Below are 26,959 nucleotides of genomic sequence, written 5' to 3'. Positions count from 1 at the left end.
TCTCTCTCGGGTCATGGAAACAGCTTGACCAAGAGTTGATGAGACAATCAGTCTCGTAAAAGCTGATGGATAAATCTATTTCTCATAAAAATATTACCAGAGGAACAATCGTTTTAATTAGGCTAACTGTATGTCTAAAAAAGAACAACTGATTGCTGCTGAACTGTGGGAGAATGGAGTTTACTAGCTATAATTTGTTGACATTACTGGAAATGTGGCTATTTAAATCATACTGATTATAAGGTTGTTGTTGACCAAGAGTTAGTCGGTGGGTGTGGATGCATGTACGTATACTCATTTTTCTGTATAATTATGCTAGTTTCTGTATACGTCAGTACGTGTAAAATATACGCCTGACTAAATATTTTATTGTACAGGGTATTGCTGGCGTGTGAAGTTCTGTATTAGATGGATAAATTCTTTTTCAGCAGATTTAATTTCTGTAAATTATATGTTCAATGTTCATATGCTGTACTTACAACGAAAGGAGAGTTCATTAGGATATGTAGACGATTTTCTTGTCGATTACTCCAAGATATGAATAACTGTTTCTCAATATATGCTATTTACAAGATTTTATTTATTTACAGTTAAAGTGCGTGATATAAATAAAATATTTATAAATTCAAGTTAATTCAGCTAATACATACACATGAGCAAATTAAAATATCTACGTTATCCATACTTCAAAGATTTAATCATTTTCAGTTTGAATAAAAAATATTAGAATCTTCCTGAAGTCTGATATAATCAGAAATAATATCAACAACATATTATATAAACACAAACGTTCCTATGCAAGCAAACATAAATGTGTATTCCAGAACGTACTGTTATATATACTAACGATCACACATGCGAAAGTTGTTGAAAGGGTTATTACCTACAAAACTGTACCCTTTTGGGCAGCATCAGTTATATTTATGACATTTATAAAGTTAATGATACCTACAGTTTTCAATAAATATAACGTAATAAAGTCATTGTTAAGAAAGTAGTCACCAAAAGAATTTATGTACAATCTTCAATAATTTCAATTTAAATTAGATAATTTATGCAGAGCCTCAATTTACCAATACAACTGTTATCAGTGTATGGAATGAAAACAGAACCTGATGAAAACCTGATGAAAAAATAACGATTCTTAGACAAAAAATAACGGTTCTTAGACGTTGTGTGTTTTTTGTTATTAAAAACAAAATATATCGGAAAAAACATTTACGATACAAAATGTTTGCTGATATTTATGAAACAAGATCAAGTAATCCACCACTTAAAGATAATACAACCGAATTCTAAACAATCAGTCAAGGACTAGCAAATTGCTAAACTAGTATGTGCAGAAGGCTTGGGCTGGGTTGGGTCCGTGAAATAGGTATGGTTTTATCCAGAAATCTAAGCTGCAAAGTCCATTTCTATATAAATATGCAACAAAATGAACAATTTGGAGGAAGGTAATTTCCCCTAATGTCCCTTTTAATCCTCAAAATTCCATTTGCTTCTTGTTAACATTTCTTCTTTAATAGCAGAGGTTTGCTTTCTTTGTTTTCCCGCCCCACCCCACTCACACCCCACCTCGTCAACGTCTCACCGCATTTAAACACTTAACTATTTTCATATTGTGCTTGACAAGTTTCATATTAGTTTCGGATGACGCCATAAATGCATATGTAAGCCTTCCTTGTGTGTTGGTGAATTGATTCATCGAATCCATGATGCCTTCATAAATCCGACGTTATCTAAAACGTTCTTTGAATATTGGTGAATTGTTTCATCCAAATATTGCTGTTCAATGGATTGTAGGGTACACCACTCTTCCTCAGCGGCAAATTTTTATATCATATTTCTGAAATGACATCTTCTTTGTCGGATATTTTCATCGATTTCTTTGACTGATTACTTTGATTACTTTTTTGTGATCCTTTGCGTGATGGTGTATCTAAAATGAACACAAAATAATATGATAAAGTGCAAAATTAATCAAGAAAAACTCACAATTGTAATGAACCATATATATAAAGCAACTCTGCCAATATACAGTATATATATATATATATATATATATATATATATATATATATATATATATATATATATATATATACATCCATCCATCTATCTATCAATCCATCCATCCATCCATCTATCTATCTATCTATCTATCTCTCTATCTGTCTATCCACGTTAGTTCTGTTGATAAAACGTCGAGTTCGTTATCCTAAGAGTGTAAGTTCGATTTCCTCTGTGTATTAGAGGAACAATGCTGCATAATATGAAAAAATATATAAAATTCTTGAAAATAGTGTTATAACGATAACACTATTTTCAAGAATTTTATATATTTTTTCTGATTCATAAAGTACGTGTCTAATATTTAGACTTAAAGAGAAAATTTCAGTCAGACTTTCAAATTTGAACAATTTCAATCGTATTTTAGTTTGATAGATAGATAGATGGCCCACGGGAATAATATATACAAATTAGAATAACTACGGTTGTTAACGTAGAAGCTGATGACTCCATGTAAACATAGGAGAGGCGAAGATGAAATAAAAAACTGCCGGTACAGAAGGGATTACTTTGATGAAGAAGACAGAAGATGATGAAATGGTAGATAGTGCAACAAATGCAAATGAATTTGAAGCTTTCAACTTATGGAAAATGGGGCTGGGTGGGGGTGTTTGTGTGTGTAGGTATTCATGTTTATGCAGCCCTGTATGTATATGTGTACTTATATGCTTACAGTTATGTATGCATGTATGCGAGTAGGTAGGTAGTTAGGAATAATAATAATAATAATAAAATAATAAACTTTCTTTAACAAGGATAACATGTTTGGTCATTTCTGACACATCTGACATATGGTCCTCAATTTTTGTAATTGGTTATGTTAAAAGTATACAAAACTATCAAATCATACACATACTCGGGTATCGTCACACACTTATTCATTCGAATTTAACATGAAGGAATTTGTGTGACTATACTGAGAAACAGATACATATATGTAGAGAGAGAGAGATAGACATCGAATAAGACATGGATATATTAGTTATGGACATAATTAGTCTTCTATTCAGAGGCTTTATTATGTCATTCCAGCAGGTCAATAAAGAGTACGTTTTCGTATGGGCAGCCATTGCAGAAGTGAAAACAAAACATTTGAGGGAGTCATAATAAGAAGTTTCAATATCATTCGGACAGCTTTTTTCTAGAGTTTATCAATTCTGGACACATTATACCTGGGTGTGTTTCCATATTTGGTACAAAACTAGTCAATCAGTGATAGAATATATCCTGACAAATAATTTTCAAGTGATTGGGAAGGTAGAGATCTCTACAGCAATTTTAACAGAGTTATTCTTTTGACAACCATTGCACATAATTGATAGACATATGCATTCCAGCTGAGAAGTTGATCAATGTAGATACCAAGAAGTTTCTTTATTTTTTACGATATACACGTCTAAGCCATTTTAAGTTAGAAGTAAATCCATGTTAGAGGATTCCATTGTCGTGCATTTCGTTTTAGAGATATTAATATGCATTTTGTTTTGTTGACACCAAATTGATATATTGTTGATATATATATAACTATCATTGCGCTTGCTGAATCTTTAGATGTCAACGGCTTGTTGAAAACATCTATAATGGTTAGCGCGTAATAGAAATGTATCTTGGTGTGGGTAGATATATATACTACAGTTCTTGCTTAGCCAACAATGCTCGAGCAGCCTCGTGGTGGGCTTTGATGCGCTTGCTAGCGTTTAAATGGCAGATTCTCCTTTCCAATAAATGCGGCGTCTATAGAGGACCGCGACTGTTTTCATTATATTAATATGTCTTACCTCCAATACGTGTCGCACTAGATACCATCAAATGCGATCCTAACCTTCTTACAGCCTTTGATGATCCATCTTGCAATTCGTTTCCAAGTGTAGGATAAATGGTGTTAAAGTCAAGGATGAGATCCGCATCATCGCGATTACGTGCATAGGTATAATTTAATATTTGGTACACGAGATCGTGTCGGTCACAAACAACATCATCAAATCCAGTTGTATATTCAGCCGTGTCCCAGATCCGCGGTATTCGTATCTAAGTCATAAAGGGATTCAAATGTATTTTTATTAGTGTATTTGCTGCACAGATAACCGGGTAGCTTTGTTTATTCTTCAACAAAATCACCACCGCCAAATCTTTATTTTGTTGGGGGAAGAGGTATTTAAAAATGCATTTTCGTTCACCACATCCGAGAAACATGAACTTCTTTGCTGATAATCTAGCACAAGTTTCAGCGATCGCAGAATGACCATCACGTACTTGACCTGGAGTTCGACTTGTAGTTTCTTTTTTAGGCAACATCGTACACAGTATGTAGGCACGATTATATTATTCAAGACTTGACATTGAACATGGTACCACGAAACAGAAATTCACCGTCATTGACTTTTCTGCGCAGGCAAAGCCCAGATCATCGAAGCAAGATGATATATTTCCAAACTCAGTTTGAGTGCTGATCATTGATTGGGCTGGGTCCAGGAAAACCCAGCTGTTACTGAATCTGATTATGAGATGGTTAATGTGTACTAGGTTGTATGCGATTGTGCCGTCCCCAGTCGATCAACCATGTTATGATGTACTCAAAGGTTTTACGTAAGAGCTTCGGTCGTTCCAGCACGATTGATGAAGCTCATGTCACTGATGGCTTTCAAACAAGCGGTAATAATTTTGTTGTTTACGATGATGTGATGCTTGAACACCAAGACGATCCTGCAAGAATATTTCCTGAGGTTGACACAAAAACACAGACGGAATCTATGTAGCAAAGCGATACCCACGTGAACCTAAAGTGATCCTGGGCAACTGTAGCATGTCGATAATATTTCGTGACATTGACATGCATATTGTGGTAAGTATTCATTGGACCAGCTATGCCAGCTATGCCGCTGATAATTAGTGGGAAGAGTTTCGAAATCTGTTCCCGGAGGTCACCTAGTTTCCAAAACGTTTTCTCACTATTAACTTTACTGATCTTGCGCTTATTTGATTAAATTAGCTTTAAATCAAAGCGAGATGTATGTAAGAGCCACTACCAATGATGTCATAGCCGAATAAGCTGACCGATGCCACAAATGTGTCCAGGATCAACTGAAATTCTGCGGTTAAATTGATGTCCGTGAACACGTCAGAGATATGCTTGCGTTCCCACAGAACAAACAGGAGTACCTTACAGCGGGCTTTGCATAAACGTTCGCACCGCTGATGAAACCCATGCGCGAATCGCGAAACAGGTCAAGAAAATAAGTTACGAAAACCACCACAGCGATGATGGGAAAAGTAGATGAACCGGATCAGATTTTCGGGACAACCCGAGCCATTTAACAGTTGCCTTAGCGCCCAGAGGTGGCTGTTGACCATGTAGTTAAAAAAACAGGGAACGTCACAACCGAAGAGTAAGTTAAAGGTACCACAGCATGATTTAGAGAGTTAGGCCGCAAAAGACTGATAAACATATCGTAACATTTGCCGCGTCTTTCGCCAGCTACTGAAAATATTACTTATCAGTGTCATATACAAAACGCTCCAACAATGTAACATCCGCACAGTGAGACAGGTGGGATGTACCGGAGAAAGTTTACAAAGCCCGCGAAAACTGGCGACGAGTTTGTGGAACAGTGAAGTCACAAATATACGGCTTGAAGAAGAAGTCTCAAGTTGAAGTATATGTTTGCTCTTTGTTAGTTGCGCAAACGCAGGCAAGGAACTCGTAAACGCAGTGAAAACACTGATGGGATCAACTCGAGCCTAAATCAACGTCCGAGAAGTCATTAATGAGGATGCATTGATTTGTCAATGCTTACGCACATGCACGAACACATTATGATATTAGTGATATTTATAACACCGATTATGAATTATCGAGGCCTGTCTTCACGCGTTGCATCACGAAACTAGTTGCAGATAAAATGATTGATGGCAACAACAATATTGCACAATCGGTCGAATCGTGCCGACAACAATGTTGCGTATGGTGAGAATAATAAAGTCGGATTTGTCAGCATTGTCACTGTTATTTCTGTTCCCATTATCTCATCGATGGAACAAAAATCGAAGCCTTTTTGGATACTGTTGACATTTCTACAACAATTTTCGGACTATTCAGACACAGCAACGATTAGATCCGCTGGCCCATCTATGACGTTCATCAAAGACTCAAACAATCATGCAGATCATATCCCGAATATCTTTAGGGACCTTACGCATGTTGCTTTCCTGGACCCGCAGCATTCTGCCTGCCAGACCTGGCATTATCGGGTCGGCCCTACACTCTTTGGCGCTAACCAGAATTTCAATTTTGGCTTTGCAAGGGAACGAAAAAGAACTAAAGAGCTCGGGAAGTTTACCTGCATGATTACACACTCAAACATAATTAAATTTTGCAGAAGCTTTTGTAACGTTATTTTGGAGGCCAAACATACAATCACGTTAACAAATAAGAACACCACAATGATACGATCTGGCGTGATGATTGCGCCGCCAGTGATGGTAAAGTTAAATTATCCAAGCATAGTCACTGCAAACCTTCAACGAGTCCTTCAGTAACTAGAGAGAAACATTTGACACCATTTCTCGTGTGGTACATTCATTATTCTAGTTCTGAATTTTCTATTCTTCATTGACGCAAACTGTAAATGGCTGCTTGCAAGTGTTTAGATCTACTTTCCTTCTGCGTCACTGTATCTTTCAGTTTGCCTACGACTGAATTGATTCTGAAGTCTGCCTTATTACAAATGCTATGCAATTTTTCACAAGTTTTAATATTATATTTATAAATTTGATATATCTCAAGTTACATCATTCCAACTGTTGATTTTATTCTGCATTGCACAGAGCTTGCCTTGCAACACCGTAACTTCAGAATGTTCTCCTTGTATATGCTTATGACACCTTCTAAAAAGATGATTATAATGTCGCATCAAGCATGTTGCAAGTTAGCATCACGGAAGTTTGCATAAAATAATGCCTCATTATGACAGTAGATGACGCTTTGACACGTCCATTCCTTACAATACGACTACTCCCCTGGTCCTAACAACAAGAGGTTATACCATTTTACGGTTTGTTTGGGCGTCTTTTTTAAACTATCATTCGAATATATAATTCGAATATATCCTGCATTACAGTCAGCTGGTTTCCTAGAGTATTAACTTTCGGAAAGGTCTGCAAGTAGCATAAAACAAATTTAATGCTTCAAATTGTATATAATTAGATGTGTTTACACAATGTTATATATCCGCTGACCCTTCCCATCCCATTGTTATTTGGACATTTTGTGGGTTTAATATACCGCTATCGCACGGTGGCAAAATAATAGGGTATCCGCTTACAAGCAAGGCTTAAGGTCCTAAGTTGTTTATATATTCTCATTCACAATGTTATCAATTTAGAGCAAGTTTATGATTTTAGAGTAATGCAGTGCAGATTCTGCATTTTGTGTCATTAAAGACTTCATAAGATTTGAGAAAATTGCAGATAATTGCACCTCAAGGCCATACTTTTTCTTGTTGGTTCACGAGAGAGAGAGAGAGTACATTACAGATATGAGGATTCTGCTCATTCTCTCATCCCTATGAAATTATTATCTTATACTAATCCAACTATATATATATATATATATATATATATATATATATATATATATATATATATATATATATCACACAAGCAGTAAGGTAAATATTCAATTTATAGAAAAGTGCTTATATATTCATGGTTATAATTATGCAATAGCCAGCAAGTGTTTGTGACTAGATGTCTGTGGCAAGTATCTCATATCTCCAATTTCAATTTAAATCTCCAATTCCAATACAATAGCAAGAGGTAAATGACTTAAAACAAGGATATTACATATTACATACAAAGCATATATAAAGCAAAGAAGAAAATCTACCAGTATGAAATATATTTTATATATCTAAACATAAAGAACATTTTCATACAACTATGATATGCTTTTATTACAGATATCAAACTGGAAATATTTTTTATTATTTAAAATCGTATGCGTCCATGTAGTGATAGTTATGGTACAGATGATTGACGTTAAGGTACTTCACTGATAAAACGTCAGATTTTTTTGGTAGCAGCTATATAAATATAATATATTAAATATAAGTAACGTTGCTGCCGCCACCAGTAACCAGCTCAATTTGCTTTTATTATTACTGCTTCAACACAGTACCAAACTTGCTTGATACATTTAGGTATGAAATTAATGTAGTAGTTGAAAGGATTCATACTAATTTTACATGTATCTTTTACAAATGTGATTGCTTTATGTTAGAAGAAAAGACGCACACACCCACATTACAATTTTTTTAAAAACTTTTAAAGTTTTTAAGGCTACTCACAACTCAGGCTGTTGTAGCATCCATCCCCCGTGCAATAACATCTTCATTTGTCTGTGATTTTATCATTATCTTATCCTGTTAAAAATAGCTAAAATTTTCATGACACAAAATATCAGCACAATAAAACTATAAAATAAAGCGAAAAAATAAATAAATAGAAAGTATATACAGACCTGTTTTTAACTTTTCATAGGAAATGTTAGAGAAAAATAAATATTTTATATAAACTGGCGTTCATAAAAACAGTATTGTTAGATGAATTAGTCTAAAAGAAAATTATCATGCCGATAGGCATTTATAAAGAACAAATACCTGCATTGTCGTGTAAAATTGCTATCACATATTGATTTGCCAATAACTTTGGTTTTTCACTTTCACATGAATAAAACATAAATAAAGACAAGCTTTTCACACAAGTTGGCTTCTGGACTGGACATACACTGTACACACATAACTGCAAATTCTGAGGAATTTTAACTGTAAATTACTTGACCTATATTAAACATATACACTTGTACAAAAATGCTCACTTTTGGAGAATATTGTTTGCAGGCAATGAAATAAGTTATTTAAGCAAAGACCATGAAAAGGATTATATTGTTATTGCTAAATTGTTGTTTCTTATGCTCTGACCTTCAAGAAACTACCATATTATGAACCTGAGATGAAATGTTTAATCTGGTCTAAACAATGGATACGGTACATTCCATAACTTAATCCTTAATCACTCAGCAGACAGAGTGAGAGAGAGAGAGAGAAAGAGAGAGAGATTCATAAATAAATTAGTTTCTTCACAGAATAATAGAAACCACTCACCAATTTCTGACTGCAGTTGTAAAATATCTCAGCAGAAAGTAACAGCTACTTTTTTAAGCATGCAATACCTTTTGATGAGAGTTAAAAGCCCCCAAGTACTATTCTTTAGAGAGGACACAATACTGGATTTCAGAAACTGAAGCCACACAAGTACTAGTTTGTTACTTTGTGAAAAATGTGGTCACTGTGAAAAAATGGAGACCACCTACTGGAGATGAATGATCCGTGATCAATCAAATTGTTGTCCCTGAGTCATATAGACAGAATAATCATAGACTAGCCCAAAAAACACCTTAAGCTGGAATTTAGGTGTCAAGACTTATGACAAGATCCTGAATCATTTTCATCGGCCGCCAATTAAAAGTGATGTTTATAAGTGCAGTAAATCTTGTCACACTTGTCAAATGGTAGGAAATCCCAATCAGAAGATACCTAAGCTACATGCGCAACCTATTCCTGCATTTGACCATTTGACGAAAAATTTAACAGAAAAATGGTAAACTGTTGGTTCCTTACCTAATACCACGTCATGTAACCAGGATACGTGTTGACAATTAAATAAAGTCAAACCAAGCAAAAGACTGTGATCAGTAAAATTCTACACTATATGATTATCGAGTAAGATCTGTAGGGTTATTTTTCCTTGTTGATAGTTGTTGAATTAAAGACCCTAAGACTGTCCCAGAACATGCTCATCGACCCATGATATATGTAGATCATTACAATAACTTAATGAAATATGCAAGTGTTGATGCATTCTCTCTCTCTCTCTCTCTCTCTCTCTCATCATATATAATTTTAACCAAGCTACTTTTCTATCACAAAGAGCGGCCCACTTAATAAGTCCGAATCATGCATCGATACATTAATTTTCAAAAATTATTTTACAGTTATTTTGTAAGCTTTAATGTGACAAAGAACCAAATAATTGGAACCTAAGGATACTATATATATACGTTTTTTAAAATTATTGAACCAATTTATTATTTTGAATTAGGTTGATAATGGTAAGAATTACAATAAATAAAAGTAAAATCTCCTGCAACATTGTTTTGTGCTGTCTCTGATTATTTCCACTTTTAGAGACACAAGTTTTAAAGTTTAAAACCAGCTTTAAAATGTACAAATTTACATTCAAAGGTTGTGGTCTGTACATTAACAATGCAAATTAAGCATTGGAAAAACAATCGTAAACAAAATCTAATACTTTTAATTAAGAGCAAACATATTTATCACGATTCGAATATGATTTTCCACAATTTGATTATTTCAGCTTTTGCGACAAAAAAATTTCCAAACTGAAGAATATGATAAGAATAATAAAAACCTTAAGGAATTTTTAATTTGTTTATGTTTTTTTTATATCTATAAGCTTTTTTATGTGTTGTTGATGTTGCTGTGAAATATATGATCTTTACAACCTGAAATCGTCTGAAGAAAGCTCGTTAAGAAGAGTACGAGGGAATATATCATTGTCATTTCTGATCCGTACTTTGCTAAAATAACTAATGTTTCCTGAGTAATGAGACATATCATTAAAAAGTGAGTTCATAAAAGGTGAAATTAAATACTTAAGTTTGTCAAAACTGGAGTTCAAGAAAATGAACCACCATAACAGGCCAAATGTAAAACTTCATCTAAGGTTAATAAATATGGTATTTTTGAGAAGGTCAAAGCATTCAAAATAACAAATTAGCAAATAGAGTATACTCCTTTTCATGGTTTTGTTCATAGTAAATGCAAACAACTTATTTTATTGCCTGCAAAGAAAAAGAATTCTCCAAAAGTGAGTATTTCTTGTACAGTGTATATATTGAAAATAAATCCAGTAATGGAAAGTTTTTTGGGGTAATGAATGAAGCGGTCACTAAAGAATATATCTAGACTGTTCTTGAGGCATAATTTACAAATGTATGTGGTATATAAAAGGAAAGTTTGCTGAAATGTGCCTCAGACAATCCAGAATTTGCAGCTTGAATTACTCAGAATTTACAATTATGAGTACATGTCCAATCCAAAAGCTTTATTATGTGTAAAGCTAGTTTTTATTCCTGTTTTATTCATCTGAAAGTGAAAACAAGGCATTGGATGCTACAAAGAGCCTGAACTGTGAGTAACCTTAAAAAGTTTATATTAAATTATTACGCAGGTGGGCTTATTCTTCAAACAGAAAAAAAATCACATATCTTCTGTAAAGATACAAGTATACATTTGTATTAATCTTTTTTACTACTACATTAATATCATATCCAAATATATCAAACAGGTGTTGTACTATTTTGTAGCAGTAATAATAAAAACAAACTGCTGGTTACAGGTAGTGGTAGCAACGATATTTATATTCATTGAGTATATAGTTGCTACCGAAGGAGTCTGGCTTTTAGTCAGTAAAGTATCTTACAATAAATTCCCTGAATGTACTATAAATATATGTATATTTATTATACGGATAAGATGATTTCGTGTGGTCACATATTTCGTTGTACTTTATTGATGAAACGTCAGACTGTGGTTGATACCTCTACCATGTGCTCAAGGGAGAGAACTAACACATATTTCTGGTTAAAGATGAGACGGATGGTATGTTATAATATAACCTTATTCCCACGAAACGATGATAAGTACCGCAATATTCTTGGCACATTCTATATTATGATACATAAATAAAACCTCTCCCATATGAAACCCTCCATGATCCACACGTTTTGTGGATTTTGTACGAAAATATTCTTTGAGCCGTATCATATTCTTACCAATAATGTATAATTTAAAAGAAAAGCCAAACGGTTTTCTTTGCGCAGGTTATCACGTAAACTTTACTCGCTATTCATGAAATTATCCGATCAAAATTAAAAGAATGGGAGCCGCGTAAAGAGGGGTACCCTCTCTGTACAAAAATAGTAAGATGGTGGCACTCGGCCCGACTGAAGCGCCCTCTAGTTACGTTGTTATCGCTAATATGCTGTAGTGTATGCGTAAGGTGCCATAAATCACTTAGATCTTCGAGAAAGCATATCATTGTAAAGAACGATTAAAACATTGTCGCTAACGTACACCTTTAAAAAAGAGATTAAAAGAGTGACTATATCTATTCGACACGTTGATCTTGTAATTTCTTTATATGGTGTTTGCCATACAAATTGAATGCCGTAAAGCAATCTAAATTCCAGTCTAGAGCATTCATTATTTTTGATAAACGAAAAACTTTAGAAATTTATAGCGCCGTCTGTTTTCATAATGCCAAGCTAATACTCTATTATCCCATTATTACAATAGATGGCAACGCGAGTTGGACAGCAGTGATGATACTGATAACGCTATTTACTAGGGGTGAAACGATTCAAAGATATATCGATGCGTCGATACTTATGCTGGAACAATACACATATTGATATAAGAGGAGAATTGACACAAAACGATGCTTACCATATATAAGTTATTTTAGCCTTCAGCAGTTATTAATAATTATTATAGGTTCGCCTTCTTATTATTTAAATACATAATTCATCTGAGACAGCAGTTAAAGTCCTAGACACTCATTTTTGTTTAGTATAAACGATAAAGACTATTGAGAATACTCGCTCGCCATCTGCAAATTCAAACAAAGTTCTTAATCTGCCCTCAACCCCTATTCCATGTTAATTATCTTAACCCAGCAGCATGTTCAGCATAAAGGATACATTTCAAACGTGTTCCACGTGCATAATGAATATAATGAAGTACTTTACTCATCATTTAATATCCAATTTTACGCGAAATTGATCTTGTCTACTTTGGTCGATTTGAAAGCTACACTAGTGGCGTGTCACACGGTGAAATATGTTACGTTCAAATCTTATTGTGGTTACCGCTTGTTCCGGTCCAGGATAATAACTACCAATCAGTAATCAGTGTAGCTTATTCCCTGCATAACAGACAGGAAGTACTAGCAAAGCAACAGAGAAGCTTCGCTCCAAAGTCATTGATATATAAAGTACTTAAACTGGGATGCTGTATGGGTGTGCGATTGCGTGAATCGTGCAAAATATGTACAAATTTGCACACTTGGAGATTGGTGATGCGCGAAAACTCCCGCAAGAAGGATGAAAGTTCAGCATATGAAAATGTGCTCGACGAAGTATACCATTTTTATTTAACCATTCTTGTCGCAAAATCTTTTTTTCAGGTTGGCAACTGTTTACACATCTGGGGACTTCGAGCATAACAAAATTGGTTGTTAAACTAAATTTGATTGGCACATTGTGCCCTGGAATAAGCGTTATGACGTAGCTTGAACGCTCCATGAAGGAAGTTTTACAAATGCGCGTATAAAATACGGGCAACCTAGAAAACCCAAATTGTCTGATTCCCGGCGTGGTTCATTACGTTTTCGTTCGCCAGATAATGACTGGTGATAGTGATGATGACAATAATTTTTAAAGTTATGAAATATATTGGATTATTAGAGCTGGGAAATTGTTAATGGAGATACCAGCGAATGGTTTTGAGTCCGAAAATTTTGTTAAATATGAGTCAGATGTATATGTTGCATGGACAATAATAGAGGTCATGACGGTCAGTCTCCCTTTCAGCGGTTTTTCGAAATTTAATTTAGAAAGGGCTGATTATTGAGCCTGATTAAAATACAGACAATTTAAAAGCAGAACGCAATTTTGATTTGTTTTATCAATCAATTTAGTCTTGTGAATCGTATACTACAAAACCATATATCCATATCAAGTGTCACGTTGTGTGAGAAAAATTTGCTAAGAATTCCTGCCTCGTGTTTATACATGTCTTCTGATAGAATTCAAGCAGACTATGGCATTGACTGACTAAAAACCTTAATAAAGCATTATGGAACAGATAGGAAATCTAGCATATTAGTCGGTTAATTATTGATTCAAGAAGTATGTTCGTTTTAGTGAACAGTCCTATTTTGGAGCAGATGTATAAAAAAGATAATATCTGTGAGCTCTGGAAAATTCTAAATAACAGCCATAAACATCAGTTTCGAAACATCTTCAGGTTGACAAAGCTAGCCATGCATATGCCTTTTCAGAAAGAAGCGCAGACAATATTCATATATAGATAAGGCACAGGGTATTCTCAGAAATAATTAACAGATTAATACTTATATAGCTAGAGGTGACATTTTTTGTGAAGATTTTGATTTCAGCAGAGTTCTAAATAAGTGGAGTATTGAAATGGCAGGTAAATATTGAACCATGACTGTTTCCTAATCCCCCTCCTTCTTTTCTCCTATCCCCTTCTTTCGGTGACAAAGTGTGAATTCCCCTTTAATATAAAATCCTGGCAGCATTTGGCCTTAACTTTTAAATGGAGAACGAGCTTGGAATTTCTCTATTTAAGCAGAGATATTTAACCAGTGAATGAAGGTACTGATGGAATAAATAAAATTACCATCGAATCAGCAAGGAGGCAGATTTCAAACAGCTGAAGCTTATCACCTTGTGTAAAAAAAAATTTTATATAAAATTATAGTATAGGACTGGGTGTTGTCAATAGTTTTCTTTCTTCATTAATTAATACAAGTACCTGTAGCCACAACAGTCGTTTGCATATGCAGGAAGTACAATGTGATACATTTTGTTGGTATTTATCCTCATTCCCATGCTCGGATTTGTTCTTGATGAGATTTTCTTAGCACTAGTAATTCGCTTTATTTCTTCTTTTTTGAAGATAACATCATAATGTCTTCCAAGTTTAAGTTAGACGTGAAATTGGTAATAAGATGTTTTCAAAGCATTCATGCAGTGCAAAACAATGGGTCTGGTGGCTAAAGTGAGTTAAAATGAGCCACTATTAAACAGCCTGAAACGCTGAATAAAACTCACTGATAACCAACAGATAGTCTGTTTGGAAGTATTTATTTATCTTGTCATCGATGAGATTTGCATATAAATATATGATAAATATATCTCTATCTGTAATCTGCATTCTGGAAATACTACCAGTATGTCAACATGCATAAATGGGCACGTCCTACCTTTCAAATATGAAAGGACCATCCAGTTTATCGATATGTATCGTATCGTAGGCTGTGTCATGAATCGTATCGATACGCAGCACAGCTGTATCATTTCACCCCTAGTATATACATTGTTGCAAAGCCAAATATTTATGATCTTCGCTAGCCAAGGTTCCGATATGATAATCCTATATTTATCTTGGCGTATCGAACAGATAGATATACTGGTACATTGTCCTAGCGACATCTGATTTCATGAGTTGTCTCCCTTATTTAATGCCAACTGGAATCAGGTCACAATTACTAATTCCGGTTCAGTACCCACGAATGTAGTTCTAGTCTATTTTTAGAAACATTTATCCTCTCTCATTTTGGTGTTGATAGAAGAGATAGATTTATGCATTTTAGGTAGGGATTCAAAGGTAATTGTTCATTCTTAAGACTATGAGCTCAGGGTGTGGTTGTTTCTTGTGTATTTCGGCGACAGTGCACAATGAGTAATAAGGCCTTGGTGATGATCCGGAAGTGAAATCATTGTTCTGTTTACAAACTGCTCTGTTTACAGTCCAGCCTCTCAAAACAATGCAGGTGAACCTTTGACAAGAACTTCACCGTGAAGTCATCTTTGAAGGTATTTTAGATTAACATATGATCTGAATTGATTGTCACACAGTTGAAAGGTCAATACTGAGAAACAAATGTAGAGAATATATAATAAAATTAATTGTGTTCTATGGCCAACTAACCAATAGCGTGGTGCATAGTATATCAGCCGAAAATGGTGGGGGCAATAGACCTGAAAGAATGCTTTGCAAGTTTAACATCGAAAGTATGAATATGTACCAGAGCGAAGCAATTACAGTAGTATTTGAGTGAAAGGTATTCGTGCAAACACGGACCGGTACTGGAAAATTGCTTATTTATAAGTCCATTCAAGCTTTGTGCTCCCCTTATTTCGATCACGTAGGAACAGTGTCCAAATTTAAACTACTTAATTTTGATTTGATGCGCTCGCCACCGCATCCAATGAAATTCAAAGACTCGAAGCACAGAAATATCTGCTCGATCCACCAAGGTGTAGATAGGCTTATTACATCGGAACCTTGGCTACCGACGATGAATACAAAAAAACAGCTGTATGGAATGATGTAATTGTAATATGGCAAATTTATAAATAGAATACGAAGAAAAAATCTAGTAATACCTGACATAGCATTTGCCTTACGACAAACTAAAGAATCAGTTTTTTAGCCGGCAAACTGTAAGATACAATGACGCAGAAAGAAAGCATTTGCAAGCAGCCATTTGCAGCTTGCATTAATCAAGGATAGATAATTCATTACTAGAATTATGAATGTAGCACTTGCAAGCAGCTATTTACAATAATGCAGAGGGAAAGTAGCACTTGAAAACTGCCTCATACGTTTGCATCAGCGAAGAATTTCAATATGCATGGATAGAATCATAAAAGTAGCACTTGCAAGCAGCCATTTACATTAATACATCAAGAAAGAAGAGAAAACACGTACATAGAATTATGGCAGTATTATCCCTCCATACCTAGGTAGTGTCAGCCATACTCTCAAACGAGACCGGAAAGAATATTAACAGAGAAAGCAGAGAAAAGAAAAGATAGTGTAGTAAATGGCAGAATTGTTCAAAAGGCACAGAGGATGATTTTGATATTCCTAATCATTAGATTTTCAAAGTGTGCTCATTTGAACCAGAACTAAACGCGGGTGGAGATGACTAACAATGTTTGAAAATGATAAGCAAAGTGATGGTTTTCCAATATCACATGCTATTGATGCTAATGTCGCAAAATCTTTTACATTTGCATGAACAGAGCCGTTGGTCGCCATAGATGAAATTCAGTTTGAATCATTTAATATATATTCGTATTGGTGCTTAACCATCCGTGGCATTTGTGTTTAACATTCAATGTTTCATTACATATAAGTGCGCGGTATGTTTGTTCACGTGATTGTTTTAGCAAATCATGATTATCTATGTGGACGTGGGTGTAATACTCGGGTCGTACTCCTGGCATACTCGTGTGGTACTCGCGTCACTCTCACGCCTGTATTAGTCACGTCACGGAGATATGTATAGTAGCATGACAATATCGGTTTGTTCTGGTTACTGCTTTATGTTAGTTTTCTACAGCACATGTGTGCAAGTATGTTGTGAGGACAGAGTCATGGGGATGGGGTGAAAGGCTTTGATCTAGATTAGTAATAAAATTCCAATAGTGATATGATCATAATACTACTACAAAATGTATGCTAATGGAACAACCTTTTATTTTGGCAGAGTGGGCGGCGGCACCTTGAATTTTCTTTCAAATCAAAATTATTTGTATTTATTTTACCTTAAGATAGTTCTTTGCAGCTAATAAAACGGATATAATAATTTATTTTTGTCTACAAATCAGACCTTTAGATTTTCGGTCTTTATGAGGGCTGGAAATTTGTAGTGTTTGGGATAAACTACTCTAACCTGTTCAATTCTGAAATTAAATGGGCAGTACCTGAGTTTAATATAACTAAGAGTGTGGGTCTATGTGTCTTTCATGTTCTGTACAGTTTCACTCATTAACGTTAAGCATTCACTGTGGATGACCATGGGATTACTATTTATTTTGCCATATAGATCAAGCAGATATAGGGTACATTCTTTTTTTATTTAATGAAATAGAGGGGGGAGGAGGGAGAGAGGGGGTCTTATCACTTAAACGTTCAGTCCGTAACACTTTGAGATGACCACCTATGTACCTTTATAAAAAAAATTAATTGCTTTGTCCTCTGATCGCAAACAGCGTATAAAAATGTATTACTTCAAGTAGAATACATTACTATGCATTAAAACTACACTGGTGACAAGAGTACGTATTTTTCTTATTATCACATAAATTAATGTTAAACCATCAACATCCACTCTATGCCGTTTATGCTTTAGACTACCAATTTCATGTATCAGTATTTACAGACTGTTTTTTTTTTAAAAAGCAATTTTCAGCCTTTTCGACTGACCACATGCTTAATTTCAACATATATTAGCATTTTTTTTAAATAAAAAAAGCCTAAAGGCAGTTAAGTGTTTAGGGAAAATGTGTGCTGTGTTTGGTCTTCTAAACGTGACGTTAAAATAAACAAACCAGTCAAACCTAACCATCGCTTTATCTATCATTCAATAAAGTAATAGTAAGTCCCTGCGATAAAGGTAGAATTTTTAACAAATGAACTATAATACATTATCGTCTAAGAAATGTCACATTCTATTGAAAAAAGCATTAATTGAAGCAGGGATCACAAACACGTGGCCCGTCAACCGTATTCTGATGCCCGCAAAATAATTGGCGTCACAAGATGTCATGCGAGATAACAGAAGCGGTGTTGTGGCCCTTGGGCCATCGAAAATGCCCTCATGCGGCCCTCGGGGTGGTTTGAGTTTGAGACCCCTGAATTAAAGTCTGAACCAAGTGTAATTTTCTTAATTTCTTTCCAAACAGAAATACTACCGAAGTCACCTGGACTTATCGTGTTCCCAGATGTTATATCCTCACCTAAAACATACATTTAAAATAGTTTTTACATATTAGCTAAATATGAACATGATTAATAGAAGAAACTTTTCATATGCTTTCTTGTATGCAATCAAAAGATAGCCGCTTAAGATGCAAATTATCATGAAATTTTACTAATGATAAAAGTTGAAGAGCTAGACATTTAAAAGCCTCATATACCTCCCAAGAAGCACTAATACAAACACTGCAATAAAATAATCATAATAATCATAATATAAATATATTGTAAATAACCGTCTTAATAGATTCTGCTCTTTTGAAAACGCATTTTTGTCGCAGAGATTACACTTGGTGTTTCATCTGCAGCTATTAAGATTTCCAACCTATGACGTCAGTAAAATAACCCACATTACAGTATACCTGAATTACCTGAAACAAGTGGTTGGAATTCATATGGAGACTCTTTCAACGGTGACATGGCAGAATTTCTAGGAGATACGTAACTGCTATTAGAACCATTTGTAGATGAGTTGCTTCCTCTCTTTGACAACATAAATGTACTCACGCCGGCAAAAGGTGTCTGTATCCCACTGAAATAATTAATTAATAGTACTACTACTACTACTGCTACTACTACTACTACTAATAATAATAATAATAATAATAATAATAATAACAATAATAATAAGAAGAAGAAGAAATAGAAGAAGAAGAAGAAGAATTTCGGTTATGAACATATAGGAAATTACATTAAAGAGAGTTATGTCAATTTACTAACTTTCGATAGATCAGCTTGTAGCTTTATATTTTTGGGGTTCTACATATTTAATTGTATGGATAACGATACCATGCATACACTCAAGATGAAAGTATCGATATTTTTAAACATGTTGCAAAAGTAAATTTGAATAACAAGCCAGCAGAAATATCAGTCTTTTCTATAATTTGGTGATTTGAGCAAAAGCTGTGCCGTAAATAGTACTTGCCTTTATCACAAAGTTTGCGCGGCGTTTGAAATATCATGTATTATACTACTAAACAAGAAAATAGATAAAAACAAACATAATGCTTTATCTTAGGGTTACGTCGCTTGATTTTAACCAGTGTTTCTTTAAGATACTTCAAAAAGAAAATAATGCAGAAATGAAACTAAATTCACCGTGCATGATAATTTATGTTCAATGCAAAACAGGTAAACAATTCTTGAAACTAAATTCTATTTTTTTTCCATTGAAGATTGCGAATTATATATATATATATATATATATATATATATATATATATATATATATATATATATATATATATATATATATATATATATATATATATAACATAGGCTTGATGTTGGATATAAATTATGCAAAATGAATGCGCAAAATTTATAACGATTTAAACTTTATGTCAAAATATCACTTTCTATAATAATTGTAACCGATGTGCAATCAGTTATTTTTGTCTAATTATCAAACAACATATCCCCTTTCAGTCCCGAAAGACTTTTGTGTACTATGGTGTCAGTACTGTGTTTGTGTGTTTCTTTTGGATTTTTAACACAGCTTTATCAAATTTTCATTCATATCGCTACGATGTCTGCAGTGTGACAGTTTATAGTAATGCCTAGCACTGGGGCATCATGCCGCAGACATATAGCATGATGTTCCACAGGGTCGACCAGTCCTAACACTAACCTGTTAATATTGAGCGCCAAGGATGGCGGATGTTAGTACCATTTTTGTAAGTCTTTGGTATGACTCGGCCAGGGATCGAACCCACGACCTCCAGCATCCGAGGCGGACGCTCTAACCACTAGGCCACAGGAGCGTCAGTACTGTGCGAGGGAGCAAAAGCTTAATTAATTAACATTGTTTACGGGTAAAAACATTAAATCGATATGTCTTTATTGGCAGTTTTACTCTAATATCAAAAATATATCCACTAAAAGTGAAGTTAGGAATGCAGTTTAGTCAATATCAGCCATATTAAAATAACATTCCGACATGATGTGAGTCACTCTCTCAATTTGAAAAAAAAAAAAAACATCTTCAATGATTTCAATAACTTCTCGTAACATGGAAAATAGATTAATGATTATTAGCGGACGAATGAAGTTGTATGTAATAGGTTTTCTTTTAATAGCCATGTGAAAGATCAATTTACATAACGTTTTAGTGAAATAAATGTGACCGAAACTTAAAATTATATAATAAAGCTTTCTACACATTCATTATATAATTGATTTAATGTTATATTATTATTAATATAACTATAAAGACATAAATGTATATGTTAGACGGAAAATTTTACTAAACAAATTGAATAATGTTTGTATGTCTCATCTCACCCTGGTGGACGGACACTTATTCGGTTATTTCCATTATCGTAACCAAGGGAATATGTTTGCAATCCGTCATCTTTGCTTTCTCCCAATCCTGGTACTTCAAGCATGCGTAGACGTGGACTTCTGTCTTCATCCTGAATGTCTACTGGTCTACATTTCTTTCTCCGTTGTGTCAGGACAAAGATTAATGCAAATACCAGAATCATGACCACTGCTATAGTTATCCCAAATGCCAGAAGACCATATCGACCAAAAGCAGTTTCTCCCTTGACGTCTTTTCCTGGAACACAGTATAAACACAGAACGCACTGGATAGATAAAACACACTACGACTTTTCAAATATACACAAGTTAGGTCTTCAACCCGTATTTCATCCCATGTACAAAAAGGCAATAAGAGGTTTTTAAAAAAAAATCGAGTTAACAAAGTTTAAAAAGTATTATCATTCACTTATGTGGGAAAAATAGGATCGTTTCAGGAGAAACTAAAGCAAATGAAGAGAAAACATAATGAGAGTTGTATTACAATAAATATTACTGAGTCATAACGAAATAAGTGCACTGAGAAATATTTTAGCAGACAGCTGGCAATTCATGTTCGAAAATTGCAACCTTAAGTAATTTAACCGGCTACATCTTATTGTTGTTGTTGTTGTGGGGTTTAACGCCATTTTTCAGCACGATAGGCTATACATGGCGGCCAGTATTAATGGTGGAGGAAGAACCCGGAAAACCCCGGAAAGAACCACCGACCCACGAGAAGCTACTGGCAAGCTTTCTCACATGCCACATTGGCTGAATCTTAGACTCGAACCGCCGCAGACAGAGGTGAGATGGCAGTGATCCGTAACGAAGAGCGCTTTAGACCACTCGGCCACTCGGGGCCCCGGCTACATCTTAAAGTAAACGATAAAATTTTTTGAATTAATGACATTCTTTCTATTTATTTAAAACTCATCGTATAACGTTAGCTTTAAACTATTAGGAAAAGAGACATTATAGCAAACCATCTTACAGCAAGTCATCGGAAATGATATGATTTATAGTGTGAAAGTTACAATTATAAAATAAAATATATAGTTGAAAATTAATCACATTCAAATCTACTTCAGGCAAAACAACATGAAATTTCAGATAACAATCAATTCAGACTTATAATAAAAATGATCATTCGTATGCTGAACAACTTCTCTTTACTGGGAGCGTTACTTAAGACAAAATACCACCGTAGTTCAGTGGTTAATATGCCGGACTCGGAAACAGAACGTTGTGGGATTCGATTCCTACCAACAGATCAGCACAATACTGCTGATCCCTCGGACAAGATAATTTACTCTTGGCTCAACATGATATAACCCTCAAATGCTGATGTGCATTAAATTAAAAAAAAAAAAACTACTAAGTTGTTATGGCAAAAGTTGTGATGTTTTCATAAGTAATATAACTCATTCAATAAAATTCCTAGTCGAAGGCCGTGTTTGTTTTTAATCGGGACCATTTTTGTTAAAGTGTAAGTCCAGTATATTGAGAAAAGATGACAAACGATATTTTTGCCCACCAAAACAATTGTGTAAGTATTTTAAAGTCGAACAACTAAACACAGTTATTATCCAAAAGATGAACATTTATAGAATACGGACATTTATTACACCAATAATTTTACCTAAAGTACTAGTTGTTTGTGTTGATGTTACAATGTGTTTGAAAGTTGGGTCCGTCATTTTTGCTGGTGCTTCAGATATTGTAGAGGTAGAAGCATTTGTGTTGTGTGTGCTTGAATTCGACATCGCTATAGTGGAAAGCTGAGTACTTGCTATGGATGTGGATTTGCTATGGACAATTGCGTCTTGTGTGCCGTTTTCTGTTTGTATATATGCAGATGATTTCTCGACAGGCATTATATAAGATGTAGTTGGTGAAGATGTTGCGACAGTTGCATTATCTTGGACGATGAGCACAGATTTTCCCGTAATTTCTACAATCGACATGAGTGTAGTCCACGTAAGTTTTGTTGCCATCTCATTTCTGGTCGTGGGAGAGTTTGTAGCTGTTTCATTCTGTGAACGCGTTTCGTTAACACTTTGTCTCCTAGATCGTTGCAATATGTGATGGTCTGGACTTTCATGAAATGATCTACCTTCAGCATTAAGAGTTCTTCTCCCTGCAAGTAAAATTATTTGCATGTGATTGTTTAACTCGACTTTACGATCTTTGGACATACATGGCATCAAAATGTACCTTAGCAAACAAATCGCAATCGTAAAAGTACAATTGATTTACCCACATGATTTTCTGCAGTTAAGTTATACAGTGCTCCAATATTTTAGATCTAATAGTGATGCAATTGATAAACAATATCTTAACGACTAAATTTATTTTTTTATATGTTACTTTTTTTATTGAGTACAGTTATAAAATTCAACGGCATGATTCAGTGTTTATTTTTAATAAATTTATAATAATCTTTACAATTTACCCATTAAATATAGTAATTCGGTGATTGCCTATTCCAGTACCATTATAATAATATAATTAGTGAGTAACTTTGAGTAAACCAGCCGATGCTTGTGCAGTAAGAAGTGATTTGCTTCAAGAAGAAATAACTGACATCATAACAATATCAATACTGCATGAAGCTGAATAACAGTCGTTCCCATAAGCTTACAAATCTTACAAACGCTTTAGTCTGTTTGAAAATGTGCCTGACTCCGATTAGAATAACGACAATTTTATTTCACATTCCTGCAAACTTTGAAGAGTAGAAATGATATTACTAAATAAACATGTTATCCTTTCCAATTTAATCATCGTGAAATTTCAAGTCAGCCTTTTCAGAACTGGCAATCGGTTGCAACTGTTGTTTAACACATAATATCGAGACTTTAACTGAACAAATAGATCAGTTAATATTAGTTTTTTCTTGCCAAGGAGATAATAAGGATAATTACCGTAATAATTGCGCTTAAAACATGTATTGCTTGGACAAATATATCAATCTAAAACTCATTCCAGCAAGCACACACTGTCAAAGTCGTATACTATGTTTTTATTGCTCGTAAGGACATGCTAGAAAAATTAGCTACTTGTGGGGACTCGGGTCACAATTATTGCTTCCATTTAGCACCCACAAATGTAGATCCTGTGTACTTTTATAGCATATTTCCACTCTCATTTTGATGGTGATAAAATAATAAGCATTCTTGGTATTAGTTGAAAGGTATTTGTTTTTTCTTTAGAATTTGAGCATTATGTTTTGGTTGTCTTTGTGTATTTCGCTGCTAGTGCGGTGAGTACCGAGGAAATGATGCTGATATGGAAGTGAAAACTGTGACCCATTGCACTTTGCTTTGTTTATAGTCAGGCCTGTTTTCTTTTCACCGTGAGTCCATTGTTGAAGGTATTTTAATACATAATATGATTTATTAGGATTTTAACACCACTGAATTTTCAATACTAAGAAACACATTTAGAGACCATATATGAAAAATAATTGTGATCTAAGTCCGTATGTATTTTGAGAGCTCTCCACCGAGGAGGTTCATTGTTCTCTTCTAATAAGGTCACAAAGCACAGTCGATATCAATTTTAGATGCTGATTTAGCCAGCAGACTTAAGTGATGACGTAGACATTAAATAGAGATGGTGATATACATCTAGAAAATGTTGATATTTTAGGCAGGGACTCTTATCTTTACTTAAAATTTACCTAACAATTATACATATACTATTAAAATAACATGGGAAGACATGTCTCTCCCACCTATTTACGAGTCAACGCCGATATTTCAAGATAAACTTCGCATAGTATAGTAAATTTGGTACCTATACTTAGTTCAGGCATTCGAATTTTTATGCCTATGCAAAGTGCGACTTATTACCTCATCTTCAAGGAGAGACAAACAATTATCCCTCTACCGGTTGTCACGATCATGATCACGCCCGCTTAATATTCAAGTACAACACACTGAATGGAATACTAACTTTTCATGTTCTCATGTTCCACTGAATCAGGTTATCTGTAGAAATGTACGTCATTTTCGGTATTCCAGTATTCCATTCCACTCGTTGCACATCGGTACCAAATTTATTTGTTTTCTTCCCACAACATAAATTGAGATCGGAACATGCGTAGTTATAAGTACTATATAACCGTTTTAGCTACTTTGACACGAATGAAGGGTGCACGCTCATCACTTCATTGCGGAGTACGATTTAAAGCCTCTTTTGCATTGTTCAGGCAAGCAGTTAGCAGACTGTGTATACACTAGTAACTCTGCCATACGCGTTTATATTAAAAAGTTTACCAATGTATTTATTTGCATTCACAACCTACTCAATCCCACCCCCAGCAAAAAATGACCAAGTTCACATCATAAAATTCACTTCTTCAGTGATGCTATTAGATTAGATACTGTTAATGTAACCAACGTTTACTAACAAATCGATCTGATTAAAATCAGATTTCCACGTTCCTACGTGTAGATCTGACAGACACCGATAAGCGTTCATGGTTTGGTGACCGTTAAAATTTTCAGTCCACTCATTTTTAGTATCCTATCAGATACAGCGTTGCAAATTTGTGCTGGGGAGAGTAAGTATTTCTACGTTCCGAGCAACCTCTTACTGATGTCCATCGGAAGGACGGTGAAGATCTGATTTTTATAAAGATTGACTAACAAATATAAATGAAGGGACCCGACTGCCAATCGAGGCTAAATACAATGTTAGGGTAATGATTATTAAATTTTAAGAGAAAGATACGTGTATATATTAAATGCTGATATAGATCTTGACTAACATAAATTATATTCCAATAAAAAATATACCATTATATCGATCACTACTACCACCGCCACCACAATGTTTCGAATGACATCTGAATCTACGAAGGACACTTTATTATTATATGCTCATAGTTAGGTTTGAGAAGTAATTGTAATGTTCTCCATGACAGATGATATTAAATAAGAAAAACAGTACCTAACACTTCTAATACTATAGCAACTGCTACAACCACAACAGCAACAATAACAACAACAACTGCTACTACTACTACTAATAGACCTTGTACTTTAAAAAGATCGTCTCTAATGCATTCTGCAATTAATGATGTGCCATAAAACGGTAAGCCAGACCTTTCATGTTATAATAGAGAGGAAATATAAATGCAGGCGAAACAGGGTGTCGTCAGATATAAAAGGATATCTCTCTTTACGTGTCAAGATTAAAATATCTAAGAACCTGATTCCGTCCTTTCAACACGTTTCTGTCTTTTACTCTAAGTTGTACAAATGTTAATGTATGGTGCCTCTCAATTTTTCTGGAAGAAATGTGATAATATGATAGAGTATGCATGCGATAGTTACGCATTGTAACTTCTAATGCATATGCTATCAGATATGATTTACGTCAGTATAAACATCTACACATACAGACATAAACCCACACACACACGCGTCTGCAGAACACGTTGATAAAAGTTGGATTCGTCAACCTCATTTATAGTGGAAGGTGAACCATTGCGTCATAAATGATACATTATGACATGTTTGTCTTTCACAAAGAACCTAGGACAAACAGAAAACCATACTAGGTGATGATGTGACTATGTATGTATGTATGTATGTATGTATGTATCCGTTAGTTGAAGAATCTACGTATATATTGTATAGGTTTGTGCTAATTAGGGAATCACTTACCGTTAGAATTGCAAAAGAACAGGAGAAAAAGGCAAATGTACCAAAACAATGATAGAGCCATCGTAAGATGATCCATGAATCTCGTTATTATATTTTCTCTAACATCGCTTATTGGACTACATCACACTAAAGTAAGTATGCGTATGTGTAAGCCCCCAATCTACATACAAGCACAACATAACATGATTTCCG

At 34.5% G+C, this 26,959-nt stretch overlaps 1 protein-coding gene across 1 annotated transcript; it reads right to left on the bottom strand.

Annotated features, from left to right (window-relative positions):
* Positions 1-560: 560 nt before the first annotated feature.
* LOC149781412 (uncharacterized) lies at positions 561-26,959 on the bottom strand. Its single transcript, XM_089935503.1, has 5 exons — positions 26,768-26,959; positions 22,732-23,229; positions 21,072-21,348; positions 19,157-19,317; positions 561-1,939 (listed from the first exon to the last, which is right to left on the bottom strand). Exons 1-5 carry the CDS (start codon positions 26,841-26,843, stop codon positions 1,839-1,841), a joined length of 1,113 nt encoding a protein of 370 aa, XP_089791629.1. The 5' UTR covers positions 26,844-26,959; the 3' UTR covers positions 561-1,838.

This window comes from Sinohyriopsis cumingii, chromosome 15 (genome assembly GCF_028554795.1).
Source record: "Sinohyriopsis cumingii isolate HCF-2022 chromosome 15, ASM2855479v2, whole genome shotgun sequence".
In the NCBI taxonomy this organism is placed as follows: Eukaryota; Metazoa; Mollusca; class Bivalvia; order Unionida; family Unionidae; genus Sinohyriopsis; species Sinohyriopsis cumingii.
This window is presented reverse-complemented; position numbering and strand designations above follow the sequence as displayed.